The 15,198-nt window shown below is 39.9% G+C and overlaps 1 protein-coding gene across 2 annotated transcripts in view; it reads left to right on the top strand.

Moving 5' to 3' along the window:
• The window catches only part of Mmrn1 (multimerin 1), a 41,432-nt gene extending 26,560 nt beyond the window's left edge, over positions 1 to 14,872 (top strand). Inside the window, exons 6-8 of one of the 2 annotated variants that reach the window (XM_051202966.1) lie at positions 596 to 2,554; positions 12,654 to 12,803; positions 13,739 to 14,872. In XM_051202966.1, coding sequence (XP_051058923.1) covers positions 596 to 2,554; positions 12,654 to 12,803; positions 13,739 to 14,160 — 2,531 coding nt within the window. In that variant the 3' untranslated portion in view covers positions 14,161 to 14,872. Of the gene's footprint in view, positions 1 to 595; positions 2,555 to 12,650; positions 12,804 to 13,738 lie in introns of both variants that reach the window. The other variant, XM_051202965.1, reaches the window with a different exon arrangement.
• The last annotated feature ends 326 nt before the right edge of the window (positions 14,873 to 15,198 follow it).

Below are 15,198 nucleotides of genomic sequence, written 5' to 3'. Positions count from 1 at the left end.
TCACTACTGGTGAGTTTCCACTTTTTATACCAAAAGTTAATGTCATGTTATAAACATATCTTAAATTTCTGCTTCATTGTGAGTTTCACTACTTGTTATTATAAGCCATTGTTAAGTTTTATGGACATGTATCTTTTCCTTCAACTTATTAAATTTTTCTTTGTGATTTGTTAGCATTCATGAGTTCATAATATAAGTGCTGTACTAGACACATGGCAATGCAGTCATACACTAACAGCAGATATCTACTCAGACAGAAAGCCCAGTATGACTTATTTTCACTAACAACTAGACCTAGGATTGCCGTAGCGTGGTCTGTGTCACTGGAATTAATAGCAGTTCCTCTTTGTCTTTTGCCCAAAAATCTGTCAGTTTGTGGTGTTAGTGTGTTCTACATGGTAATATATTTTTTATGTCAGATTTATTGGTCAAGACAGTGGTTATCTCTTGAGAATTGTTCAAATGTAAGTATATACAAGGGAGAATTCTTTTCACTAGTATTTCTAATTAGTGTTTGATCTTAGAATCTTAACCTCTTCGGATAGGTCTTTTAAAAAATATGTATATTTACTACTTATTATCGTGTTCTTTTTAGTCCTAAAATCAAAAACCATTGATGATCTACTAAGGAATATAGTAAAAGAAGAGTTTAAGGTCTTCCAAGATGGCATGCAGGAAACCATTGCCCAGCTCTTCAAGACTGTGTCGAGTCTATCCGAGGACCTGGAAAGTACCAGGCAGGCAGTTTTACAAGTGAACAAGACCTTGGTTTCAGGAACAGCCCAGCAAAAGTCTGTTGTGATGCAAGAAAATCAACCCACATGGAAGGCCATCACAGATCTAAAGGACAGCATCACAAACATCAGGCAGGAAATGGTCTTGACCTGTGAGAAGTCCATCAAGGAACTAGAAGAAAAGCAGGCTCAAATGGAAGGAGCTTTAGGGCAGGAGCACTCACAACTTGCTCTGTACCACCAAACCCTCAATGAAACTCTCTCCAAAATGCAGGAAGCACACACACAGCTCTTCTCAGCTCAACGAGTATCGGGCCCAGAGAATGCTGCCCGGGAGGAATCAGACAGCAGTAATGTCACTAAGTACATCTCTGTGCTACATGAGACAGCAAGCAAGCAAGGTGTGATGTTGCTACAGATGCTCAGTGATTTGCATGCCCAAGAGAGCAAGATCAGCAACCTCACTGTTCTGTTGGAGATGGAGAAAAGATCAGTAAGGGGAGAATGTGAAGAAATGCTATCTAAATGCAGGCATGACTTTAAATTTCAACTTAAGGACACAGAGGAGAATCTGCATGTGTTAAACCAAACATTGTCTGAGGTTATCTTTCCCATGGACATCAAGGTGGATAAAATGAGCGAGCAGCTCAATGATTTGACATATGACATGGAGATCCTGCAGCCTTTGCTGGAGCAGAGGTCGTCAATTCGACAGCAGGTTGTGCGTGAGCCAAAGGAAACTGCAGTTACACGCAGAGAACTACAAAGCGTAATTGGTGCTATCAACCGCCTGAATGTTCTTACTAAAGAACTTACAAAAAGACACAACTTACTCAGAAACGAAGTGCAGGGCCAGAGCGAAGCCTTTGAAAGACGCATCAGTGACCATGTCTTGGAAACAGAAGATGGTCTAAATAAGACAATGACTGTCATAAACAATGCCGTTGATTTCATTCAGGATAACTTTGTGTCAAAGGACAATTTGAGCACTATGACAGATAATCTCAAGCTTCATGAGGGTAACCAAAATATAGAAACCATTTTGGCATTTATTTCTGAGTTCCAGCGTCTGAATGACTCTATTCAGACTTTGGTCAACGACAATCAGAAGTATAATTTTATTTTGCAAATTGCTAAAGCCCTTGCAACTGGTTCCAAAGATAAGAAACTAAGTCAATTAAACTTTCAAAAGATTTATCAAATGTTCAATGAAACCACATCCAAGGTGAACAAATGTCAGAAAAGCATGAGTGATTTAGAAGAAAATGTCCTCTCAGCCACAAAGATTGCCAAAGAGTTTGAAACTCGTTTGCAAAGCATTGAATCTAAAGTGACCAAGACACTTATACCTTACTATATTTCATTTAAAAAAGGCGGCATGGTATCAAATGAGAGAGATACAGATCTTCAACTGAAGGTATTAAATTCCAGATTTAAGGCGCTGGAAGCAAAATCCATCCACCTTTCAGTGAATTTCTCTTGGCTTAACAAAACTGTCCATGAGCTTTCAATGACATGCTATAATGCTTCCTCAAGTACAGTTGGACAGAATGCTCCCTTAGCCATATGGACCAAAGGCCACCTGCCAGACAGTCTAAAGGAAATTGTAGAATCAATAGTTAAAATAAAAACTCAAGCTGCCCTATCTAATTTAACTCGGCATGCTGATCGATTATTGTCTGATGGACTGGCGAATATTGTCAAGCCTCAGAAGCAGGTAAAACTGCAGAAGAAACCCAACGCACTTAAGAAATCAGTGAACGTAACGACCATCCTGATAGGCCGGACACAAAGAAACACAGACGGCATTACACATCCTGGTAAGCTGGAGTTGAATGACAACTTTGAACCTTTTTCATGCTGTAGGTTACATTCTATGGTATAGATCCTCCTCTTATAGCCAGGCTGGAGGCATGAAAGCACTCACTCATGCTTGGGCAGAGCAGGGTAATGCAAAATGACTGATACATTCTATTGCATCTGATTGGATGTAAGGGAGGCATCAATGAGCAGCTCTGATTTTTTGTTTTTCTTGTGGGGCCTTGATAAGATTCCTTCCTATGTGTGTATTTATTTATCTATCAATTTTTATAGTCTTATCTATCAAAGTTAATGAATTTGAACTTCTTTATTGCATCTCATTTAAGACACCAATAACAATGCCAAGACAATAGAGGCATTGGCCCAATTCCAAGTGCAATGTGTAAATCACTTTCTATGAATTCACTTTCTAAGGAAAGGGGTCCTTTTAAGCACATGTGTAATTGTTCACCTGTCAACCTGGCCCTCCTGCTATGGGCGATAAACTGGTGGCACTCTTTGGACAGCTGAATAAGCAAGAATTGTATAAGATGACAAAACCAGGTGCTAAAGCACCTGAGGGGCGAGAGAGATGGCTCCTAGGGCAAGGTGCCAACTATAAAAGTCTGTGGCTCTGAGTCTGTACTCATCCCAAGAACCCACGGAAAAAGCCAGGCATGGCTGTAAACATCTGTAACACCAGCAGAGTGGACCAGAGACGGGTCTCTGGGGCTTTCCCTCACCAAATAGTCTAGCAGAAATGCTAAGTTTCAGATTCAGTGAAGAGACCTGGAACCCTCAAAGAGTAAGGTGGTGAGTCACTGAAGAAGATATTCTGACACCTACTTCTGGCTCATTCAGGGGCATAAGCTTTGATACTCACAAGTGTAAACACACAAGCACATGTAAATGCATGTATGCATAAATGCATGCATACATACATACATACATACATTTAACACAGAGAAACATGCAGACACAACACACATCAAAATAAATAAATAAATGAAAAAATAAATAAAGTCATTGTTAAGTAAAGTACATCATCTGATATACCTTTTTCCCAGTTGTGCTAAGTACAAGCCAGGGCATTGGCTAAATTTGAGTCTGTCCTTTACACTTGAGTAAGAAGTAATCAATTTGGCTATGCCCTTTGACTTTTTTTTTTTTTTTAAATGGTTTTCCAAAACAAGATTTCTCTTTCTGGCTATCCTGGAACTCTCTCTCTCTACAGACCGGGCTGGCCTTGAACTAACAAAGTTCTGACTATTTCTGCCTCCCAAGTACTGGGGTTAAAGGCACACACCACTTCTGCCCAACACCCTGTTGTTGGTTTTATTTTTTTACTCTTTGCTCTTTGGGCACCCAACACCCAGCTTCCAAATAAATACATGAAGATTTATTCTTACTTTTGAATGCTTAGCCTTAGCATGGCTTGTTTTTCTAGACAGCCTTTCTTTTTCTTTTTCTTTTTATTTTACATATCGATCCTAGTTCCCTCTCCCTCCTTCCCGCCATCTCTTCCTCTTTCACTCTCTCCCACCCTCCCATCTCCCCCAACCCCCCTCCCCCTCATACCCCACATGTAGGGTGAGGCCTTCCAGAAGGGGTCATCTAAATCTGTCAAGTCATTTGGAGTAGGGACTAGGCCTTCTCTCCTGTCTCTAGGTTAAGGGAGTATCCCTCCACGGAGAATGTGCTCCCAAAGTCCTTTTGTGCACCAGGGATACAGCTTATTCCACTGTCTGAGGTCCCTTAGACTGCCCAGACCTTTTAGCTGAGACCCATGTTCAGGGTGTCTGAGTCAGTCCCATGCTGGATTCCCTAAAAGAGGAAGCCATTATAAGTTTGAAGAGAAAACTGAATCCAGACACCCACAAGACTGATCCCAACTAACAATTAGAGCAACAGTGGAAAGACTGCCATAAATGCCCTTCCCTGATAATTAGATCAACGACTAACGTATCCACCATCATAGAGCCCTCATCTAGTTGATGGAAACAGAAGCAGACACCCACAACTAAACACTGAGCAGAACTGGAATCCAGATGCAGAGAGGGAGGACAAGACCAGGCTACAGAAACACATAGAGACCACTGACCTGAACAAGGAGGAGCTAACGGGCCCCTAGACTGCCTTTCTTAAATTATCCCATCTAACTTTTGCCTCCAGGCTCTTACCTTTCTCTCTTTCTGTATATATTTTCTTTCCTTCTTATTGTACGTCCGGCTATGTGGCCGGGTGGTTGGCCCCTGGCATCCTCCTCTCCTTTTCTCAGCCTCTTCTTTCTATCCCTCCTCTCCTCCTATGTACTCTCTCTGCATGCCAGCCCTGTCTATCCTTTCTCCTGCCTGGCTATTGACCATTCAGCTCTTTATTAGACCGATCAGGTATTTTCGGCAGGCAAAGTAACACAGCTTCACTGAGCTAAACAAATGCAACATAAAACAATGTAACACATCTTTGCATCATTAAATAAATATTCCAAAGCATAAACAAACGTAATAAATCTTTAACTAATACTCTACAACAGTGCCCTTTGACTTTTGATATTGTAGGGTAGAGCTACATTTCTTCCACATAACTAAAACCAGAGGAAAATACCATCATTTTTGGAACCTCTATATCATATTTTATCAATATTTATAAAAAGGTGACTTGGGGAATAATCTGTATATCAGTTTTAATTTAATAAATCATAACTTATTTTGAGGCCTGACACCAACACTGCAATGTTTTAAACATTATTTATTAACATTCTTTCACTGCAGGATTTGTAGGTATATTAGATATGTTGCTTTATTCAACAATACCTACAAGACGGGTATGATCATTTTATTCTGAAGAACCAGAAACAATCAGAGATTAACCAAAGTGCCCTATATTATCAGGTACCCTGATCTATACTGCCTCAGCCTCCATCCTCAGTCCTCACCTGTAGAGATGGGAGAATGTATTCCTGTGCCTTCTCCCCTCTGCTTCTCTTCCCTGTCTTCTGTGCTCTTCAGAATATGGCTGTAGCTGAGCATTCCATGTGGCCAAAGCTGATATTCCTGGAAGTTTCCTTTATCAAGGATTCAAATGCTGATAACTGAGACCTTCACTGCTGCTGCTGAAATCTTGGTACTGATATCAGTTTGACTTTCCTGTGACCTGGCCTGAGAGCCTTATGACTTATTCATGAAATCAGCCTTTTCCTGATATAGTAAAAAGAAAAGCCTGCATTCAATTATGCTAACTATGGTATCTCCCAGGCCATTGCTGAGAAGCTACTCTTGCTTAGTTGTTAAACACTTGATTTGTTTTTATACAATAGTCAAATAGATATCAAAGACTTATGCATTTTAATTTCATGTTTGAAGGTTTGTTTGTGCAGCAATTGGCTGACATATCCCTGGGGAGAGATTGGCTGCTTGCCCTCCCAAGGACAACAGAATCCTCAATATCATGTGGAGTGAAGAGACTTCCTTTTTAACACTCCGCAGTGTTTAAGTGTAGAGTCATGTAGAATAATCCATAATCATTCCTGTATTCCCAAGGAAGACTTCAGTGTATAGAATGTTCAGCACTGTACCAACATAGTTTACAAAACTCATCAGTTTTGTTAATGTAAGCAAGTTAGAAGAGAAGGTCTAATGAATACTTAACTGTTTTCACTGTTCTAAACCATTTCCAGTGTTTGTAACTTCATAGAGACAGCTATGATGACTATTGGACTTTGAATTTAGAATGAGGTCTCAAATCTTTCTTGTTATGCCATTTATGTTTTAAACTTAATCATCTGTAAAATAACTTGGCCACCTTACAAGCTTATTTTCCAGATCAAGAAATAGTCTGCCTATGGCACAGTATCTAGTGATTATTATATGATGCAATTTTTAGCTGTTAAAATTTTACTATTTCAACCAGTATTTGATATGTATCTTTTTACCTTTACTACTAGAAATTGTGGATTTATTTTTTAATCTTGTGGTATTATTTTTTTTTTTTTGGTCTATCACTTTCTGTCTTTCAAAAGTCATTGTTTTAAACTGAGCACATGCAAGGTGTGTATGTGTGTGTGTATGTGTATACTCGTGTGTGCTCATGTGTGTTTCAATGTGTGTGTTTTTGTGTGTGTGTTGTACTTTGTGACATAATGGTAAAAAGAATAGACTGCAAACAGAATGATATAACTGTACAAAACCCTGTGCATTGGTAAGCAATGGAAAAGTACCTGCACATGCTTCTTGCTCTCTTATAGTACTGGGAATTGAACTCGGAATCCTGTGAGTGAAATGAAAGAATTTTCTATTGTCATGATTTTCTATATTATTTAAAATAGGATGTTTAAGTGCACCTTAAGTTATATTTGACAAAGATGACCTCTGTATAAAATGACTAACTGTAAGGCACTTCAGTGACAAAGGCTGCTTGAACTTAGAAGTCACCATTTATCTTAGAAGGTCTGAAAACCAAACACATTTGGTGATGACCTGGAATCCCCACAGTCTTGGAATTAGTTGTGTCCTCAACTAAAATGTATTAAAATCAAAAAACAAAACAGAAAAACAAAACAAAGCACAGATCAGGACCAGGTACAGCAAAAAAATCAGGAACACTCAGAATAATCCAGAGTACACTTCTTTGTGCTTCCTCCATGAAGGGGCCAGTGCCTTTGTGCTCTTTAGTAGAATGTGGGATGATGTCACACTATATGCATCATATTTATTCCCAGAGAAGCCCATTGGCTCCCAGCACCATCATGCAGACATGTGCTTCTTTACAGACCTAGAAATCCATGCTCTGCAGAGATGGTTGCTCAGCAGGAACGGTCCTGTGTTTCAAAGGCCCAATACTGAACACAAAGCAACTTCTAAGGATGGTACAGCTTCTCAGTTTCACCCATGTGTGTCTTACCCTCTCTTTTCCTTCACATATGTATTATTTTACAGAATAACCACTTCGACCATGACCTTTAATACATATTTACAGTGCATTTTACTCATTTCTCCTCTCCCTAATCCCCTTCCATTTTTCCATTTAGCCCACTTGTTTTCTCAAGATCAATTAACTTTTTTATGTGCATGGAAGTCTTAAAGATGATTTTTATGTCAGAATTGGTTAAAGGCCCGGTTATAGGCCTATCTGCTAGGAACGGCTTCCCCTGTTCCTATGTGTAACACATCGGAGTTGAAGAGAGCAAGTTTAACAGGAGTTAAATGAACACGTTTCTGTTCATGGTGTCTAGGGAATGAAAAGAGTCCCTTGCCTTCTGTGTCATCTCCTTCCTGTGGAGACTATTGACAGATAAGCAGGAAGGCTGGCAGATTTGACAACTCCCCCATACCAGGATGTCTGTGACTAATCAGAAGCCCATGTGTTCAATGGTTCTGAACTAAATAAAGTTTGTAACATTTGGTCTGATGGTGCATGCACGTGTGTGTGTGTGTGTGTGTGTGTGTGAGAGAGAGAGAGAGAGAGAGAGAGAGAGAGAGAAAGAGAGAGACACAGAGAGAGAACAATCAGCTGCATTTATCTATTCAAACGATGTTTGCATGTTTGCTCCAGCAAGAATCAGTCACTTTCACAGCAGTACACTTCTGCTAACACCAAGACTTGAAAGAAAATTTGATTACTAAGTGCTCTGTACATCAAATACAATAGTATGTTTTCTTGCTGTTCATTAATTACATTTTTTCATTTGAAACATGGCAAAATAGCATTATATTTTATGCACTGATGATCAAATTATTTTTTAAGGTTAGACATCACCAAGAAAATGCTTTTCTACACTGCATAGTTTTTTTTCTTTTTTTTGTAATTTTTTTTTAATTTAAATTTGAAACAAGCTTGTTTTACATGTCAATACCAGTTCCCTCACCCTCCCTTCCTTCCCTGGCCCCCTCTAAACCCCCATCCAATTCTCTTTCTGCTCCCCAGGGAGGGTAAGGCCTTCCATGGGGAGTCTTCAAAATCTGTCATATTATTTGGAGCAGGGCCTAGGCCCTCCCCCATGTGTCTAGGCTGAGAGAGTATCCCTCTATGTGGGATGAACTCCAAAGTCCATTCCTACACTAGGGATAAATACTGATCCATTACCAGAGGCCCCATAGACTGCCCAGTCCTCCTAACCACATTCAGGGGTTTTGGGTCGGATCTATGCTGGTTTCCCAGCTATTAGACTGGAGTCCTTGAGCTCCTCCTTGTTCAGGTCAGCAGTCTCCATGGGTTTCTCCAGCCTGGTCTTGACTCCTTTGCTCATCACTCCTCCCTCTCTGCAACTGGATTCCAGGAGTTTAGCTCAGTTTAGCTGTGGGGGTGTCTGCTTCTGCTTCCATCAGCTACTGGATGAAGGCTCTAGGATGGCATATAAGGTAGTCATCTCCTCTGTTGCTTAGATTGTTAGTTGGTTCATCCTTGTAGGTCTCTGAACATTTCCCTAGTGCCAGATTTCCTATTGACTAAGTTCTGATTGAGTGCTGGGAAGGAATAAGTGGATGGAGTGTAGCATCAAGTCAGTCCCCATCTTGAGGCCGTTCACACATGGAGCCACGAACTGCAGGTGTGCATAAAGCCAAGGTGCTCTGAAATGAAAGGAGCTGTCTAACGTGTTCAAATTACCACTGAATTTGATGAAATGCCACAATAGGATGAAGAAGAAATAGCAACTGGAGTGCATATTAGAATTCAAAGTGCAGAGTCCAGAGATTCCAGAACTATCCCAAGACAACAGAGAATTAATTTTCATCATGCTCTGTGTAGAGAAATTAGCACTGGAAGAGTAGCCATGCTCCTTGCACACAGATAGTAGAACACAGAGTTGCTGAAACTGCTCAGCCAATTGTACTTACCTCCACTGCGCCCTATGTGATCTTGTGAAGCTGTGAAGACAGAATTTGGATAAAGAACTAACCACCAATTCAAACTTTCATTAACTTGTTCATTCGTCCTTTAAAGCTTTGCCATTTTGTGTACGCCACACACGGTGAGAATTCAGGGTGATGTGTCTAAGGAGTAAACTGTGAGCCCTGAGGTCATGAAGTGGTAAGTTCAATAAGAGTGAAGGTAGCAGCAGGGAGGAGAGAAGGTGATGGTATTGCTTACTGAACACCTAACCATTTTTAATGTATATGGAAATAAAGAACAATATGAGTCATGGGATGCGTTAAAGCAGAGTTGTAGCAACTACAAGTAACTCTTATTGCCATACTGTTATCAATCATGCTTGCCTGTCTGTGAGGCCAAATACCTGACAGGGTGCCATCACATACTGCAGCACCGATTAGCTAATTAGCATAAATGTGAAAATACTCCCAAAGCTGAGAAGTGTCACTGACACATTCACACAAAATGTAACAAGGCATGGTTTCCACAGACAAAGACGGCAAGTCAAGTATGAGAACGTTAATTATTGTCAGCCCTAATCATAAACACGTGTTAAAATGGAGACTTCTAGAGCCCTTCAATAAAGCCGAGTACAAATGACCTATTGTGACAAAATTTGAGACATGTGCAGACTATATAAGACTTACGAGTTATTTTGCATTGGAAGACATGCGAAATCTCTTCAGAAGGGCAAACTAGCAATTGTCTCTGTAGTCTCTACCACCAAGACTCAGGTGGGCATAATGTGTCCAGTACTGGGTAGCATGGATAGTATATCTTAAAATGTGAGTTATTATGTCCTTAACTTGAAGTCCAGAGATACCTTAAGTAGGAAGTGAGTCAAAGAATGCAACATAAAACAGAAATTGTGTAGACAGAAGTTTCTGTGCAGCCCTGTCCTGCCCTGTCCTGCCCGGCTAAATCCTACCTGTCCATTGGCTGAAACAGCTTTATTCATCAACAAATAAGGGAAACAGAGAAACCTATTTTCACCGCATAAAGAAGGACATTCCCCATCATTAGCTATTCCCAAGAGTCATGATATAGAATCTGCTTACCTGCTCATCACCAGATTAATAAAGTATGTAGTCTGCCAGGGATGCGGCTCAATAAATAAAGTGCCTAGCATACAAGCACAAGGACCCGAGTTCAGATCCCAAGGATCCACGTAAATAGCCAGGTAGACTGTGGGACTCACTATCCAGCCAATATATCCAAATCAACGAGATACAGGGTTAAGGAAAGGCCATGTCAAAAGATAGGTGGGGACATATGAAAGGAACACACCCCACAGAAACCTCTGACCTCCACATACACACACATGCTCTTCATAACACACCTGAACACACACATGCAGGGAAAACATTTCATGCACACACAGTGGAGTCTTACTCAACTGTTCAATGTTACATGGAGAAAACTAAATGGAGCTGGATATCACCGTGGTGAGAGAAATAAGCCAGACTCACACAAATGCAATTTCCTTCACTTATGGAATCCAGGCATTACACATGAAGACACAGAAGGGGTAGACTTAGGAGATGGGGCAGGGGGATTCCAAATTTTAAGTGATTTACAATCATAAAATTTGAAATGAGTGAATTTTAAATTTAGATTACTGCCACAAGGTGGCACCCTAACAGAAACTGTGACAGGTAAAGAGGGAATCTTCCAGCATTTTCTCTGAATTTATGTAATTTCACATTATGCTTATGCCTGCCATCGCCATTGTAACTTAAGTTCTAGCAAAATTAAGTTATTTTGGTGTGCTGTATAAACTGTAACTTTCCCAACAGTAAACTCAGTGTGTTAAGGTTCTAGCACATTCTTTAATTGCTTTTTTCTTTCTTTCTTTCTTTCTTTCTTTCTTTCTTTCTTTCTTTGTAGCAATATACTGTGGTTTGTTTGGCAAGCTGAATCTCTGGCTATTAAACTGCATTTTAATTTTTGAGATAAAATTAAATTAAATTGAAATAATATCACAAAAGCCACTTGAGCAGTGATCTTTGTGGACACAGACCAGAGAGTATAGACCTAAGTAAATGAGTCCTTTAATGCTGGTGACTATAGCCAAATTGTCTAGTCAAAGGGTCTGACAATTTAACTGTCAACCAATACTTGATCTTTTTGTCAGATACTTGTATCTGAATTATTTTGTCTTTTTTAAATGTTGCTACCTGGCCGGGCAGTGGTAACACATGCCTTTAATCCCAGCACTTGGGAGGTAGAGGCAGGTGGATCTCTGTGAGTTCAAAACCAGCCTGGTCAGCAAGAGCTAGTTCCAGGATAGGCTCCAAAGCTACGTGGAGAAACCCTGTCTCAAAAAAACAAAACAAAACAAAAACTTAAATTGTTTAATTATGGCCAATTTTATTATTATTTAATCATAGTAAAAACCTACAGGGAGGTGTCATGGTTTGGTTCAATGGATTGTCAGCTCATATCATTAGCCATTTTCCATTTTTTGAATGGAAATGTTCTTGTGTGTGATCATCAGAGACTTTCATGAACTATAAATATGTCACTAAATTTATGTGTTAAGATTTTTCTCTTAATTTGTCACTCATTAAAATTGTGAGTTTCAAAATAAGATTATATTTTCAGGTGATCAAATATAAAAGTTTTTCCCCCTTTTAGTGTTAAAAATGTAGAGCTGGAAAGATGGCTCAGAGTCTAAGAGCACTTCCTAAGCATTGGTTCTGTTCCCAGCACCCATTCCAGGCAGCTCAAATCTGCCTATAATTCCAGTTCCAGGGAATCTAAACCCCTCTGCTGGCATGAACAAGAATCTGTACATATATGTCACACATACACTCACTCATGTGTGCATTTGAACACATAAATGTTTTAAAGAATAATACATCAAAATAAAAAGGTGCCTTTCTTCTCTTGTGATTTGAAACCTTACCCTTGTTGTTTTCTAGTTCAAATATGTGTAGTCCTGTGTTTGGATAGTTACATTCTGTTCCAAAGTTGACCAAAAGTTTAATATACTCAAATCCACTTGCTCACAAATTATCCTCACATCACACAATGGGTTCAGATATGAGGGTTTTGTATGAAACCCCATGCCTACCCTGATGAGTGCCAGAGATAAGAGAGCGATCTGCTTGAAGTCCCATGCCCAACCTGGTTCAGTCTAAAAGCACACTTTCCTTACTTCAAACTCAGCATTTCAACTCTCCTGCTGCACACCTCTTGTTTGAGATGAAAACAGGTGACCTCTCCTTTGCTGTCATTATCTTTCAGTAGCAAAGGAACATGCCAGCTGCAGCAGCTTCCCATGCCAGAATGGCGGCACGTGCATCAGTGAGAAGGACAGCTTCATCTGCGCTTGTCGGCACCCGTTCACAGGTGACACCTGCGCTGTGAAGATCCAGGAAGAAAATGCCTTAGCGCCAGGTAAGAGCCTCACCTTCTCATGCTTCGCAGTGCACACTCGAACACATGCAGGAAATAGTTGTGAAAGATCATTTGTGCCTTCTTCCTGGCCTGCTTTTCCTGTTTTCTTCACTTCTGTAGATTGGTGTTAGTTGTACATTTACTCTGAGAGTGGAACACACCTGGCCCCAAGGCTACTCACAGGAACAGAGTACCTGCAGGCATCTGACACCCATAGACAGCTCAGATCCCACAGGGAAAGAGAAGGACTAACACCGGAAAGCCAGCCTATGACCTACAGACAGACAGACAGACAGACAGACACACACACACACCAATAATAATAACAATAATAATAATGTTAAATTTTAATCTTGCACTCCTGACATTTATACAAGGAAACATGTGCAGCATTTAAAAAATATATGATCTTTAGTGGACACAATATTTCAAGTCAGGCTTTACCTATTTCTTGCGTTCAAGAGTACATTTTAGTGCAATTTTAATCTTTCCTAAGTGTATGCGACATTAATTACACAGAAACTTGCTTTCTCTGCTTCTCATTGATGATAAAGTCTTCTTTTCATGTCAGTCTCAGCATCTAGAAATTATCACAGAAACGTGTCTCCATCCTGGAGGCTTCGGTTCCTGCAGGCCATACTGGCATGGTATAATGAAATTCTTTCTCTTGGGAATTAAAGCAGTATGCACATGACCTTGCAGGTATTTCTACAAGAGAGTCGAGGGATGCCACAATATAAATGGAGAAACTGAGGCTGCCGGAGCCTGAGTGTTTCCAATTAATTTAGCCCACAGTGGAGGCAGGTATCCAGACATATGGTATCCAGACCTTGGAGCTTCTGCTAAAGACCTTGTGACTAAGATAGGAAGAAACACAAGATTAAAAAAAAAAAAAAACCTGAAAAATAATTCTTGCTATGTTTTTCCTTGAACAGATTTTTCCAAAGGATCTTACAGATATGCTCCAATGGTGGCATTTTTCGTATCTCACACTCATGGAATGACAAGACCTGGGCCTATCCTGTTCAATGATCTAAGTGTCAATTATGGGGCTTCATATAACCCAAGAACTGGCAAGTTCAGAATCCCATACCTTGGAGTGTACATATTCAAATATACTATCGAGTCATTCAGTGCTCATATCTCAGGGTTTTTAGTGGTAGATGGAGTAGACAAGCTTAGATTTGAATCTGAAAATACTGACAATGAAATACACTGTGATAGAGTTTTGACTGGGGATGCCTTATTTGAATTAAATTATGGGCAAGAAGTGTGGTTGCGTCTTGTAAAAGGAACAATTCCAATCAAATACCCACCTGTGACAACATTTAGTGGTTTCTTGTTATACCGAACCTAAGATTGTCTGAGAGGTAGACTGTCTCTCCTTTTATCTATCCTTGGACACACATCTACTCTGTTATGGTTTTTCTGCACTAAATGAGAAATGTCTTTTAAGAGTCAAAATGGGCATCCCATAAAATGATTTGGAAAGAATCCCTGTGCAGCGCGGGATTCTTTCTCCTAAGGAAATGCAGAGACACAGAACCCAATGTGTACGCCAGCTATGCTCCTTCAAAGGGAGCCTCTCCAGTGTAGAATAAAATGGCAGCCACACACTATTGTCAATCACAGCAGACTTGCCAAGGAAACTTAAATTTTGTTATAGTCTCTCTATATAACCATAGAACAAAAATTTCCTAGAAAAACAAACTCAATTCAAAGGCAAACATTTTTCATTTTTCAACTTCTACTTTTGCTTTACTGTTAAGTTTATCAGTTTTATATACTAACAGTTATATCTGTACTCAAAACTAAGAAAAGTGAAGTAGAAATATGAAATATGCTTAAGTATTCTCTTTTCAAAATCGGAAAATGGAGAAATAACTGATGCCTATTTAGACATTTCCTCTTGATTGTACAAATACCAGTGTGTATTACTCCTCTGTCTCTGTTATGTAACATCTATATGAAGACACGCAAAATGCTTTTTGATGCATATTCTTTTGTTGTAATATTGTGGGGGAAATTGGGCTTCCCTTTGTGGACTCCTGGTTTTAAAAATAAAGGATTTCAAAGATGGATGCTGATAGAAGAGCAAGTGTTTTTCTTTAATGTTTGAGCAAAAAGTAAGGGCTGCACATCTGGGCAGCTGCCGGGAGGAGGGACTAAGAAGAAAGAAAAAAAAAATCATGAAAGTTTCTCCACTTTTCATCTGTATAGTGTGTGGGCGGTAGTGTGAACCTACATACAGGCATGTGTTTGCACATGTGTAAGCATGCATATGGAGGCCCCTGGTTGATGTTGGGAATCACCTTTGCTCACTTTTCCATCTCAGTCATTGAGGCTGAGTCTCTCAGTCAAACTCGGAGCTCCAGGATATGGCCAGCCTAGTCAG

This window comes from Phodopus roborovskii, unplaced genomic scaffold (genome assembly GCF_943737965.1).
Source record: "Phodopus roborovskii unplaced genomic scaffold, PHOROB, whole genome shotgun sequence".
Lineage (NCBI taxonomy): Eukaryota > Metazoa > Chordata > Mammalia > Rodentia > Cricetidae > Phodopus > Phodopus roborovskii.
This window is presented reverse-complemented; position numbering and strand designations above follow the sequence as displayed.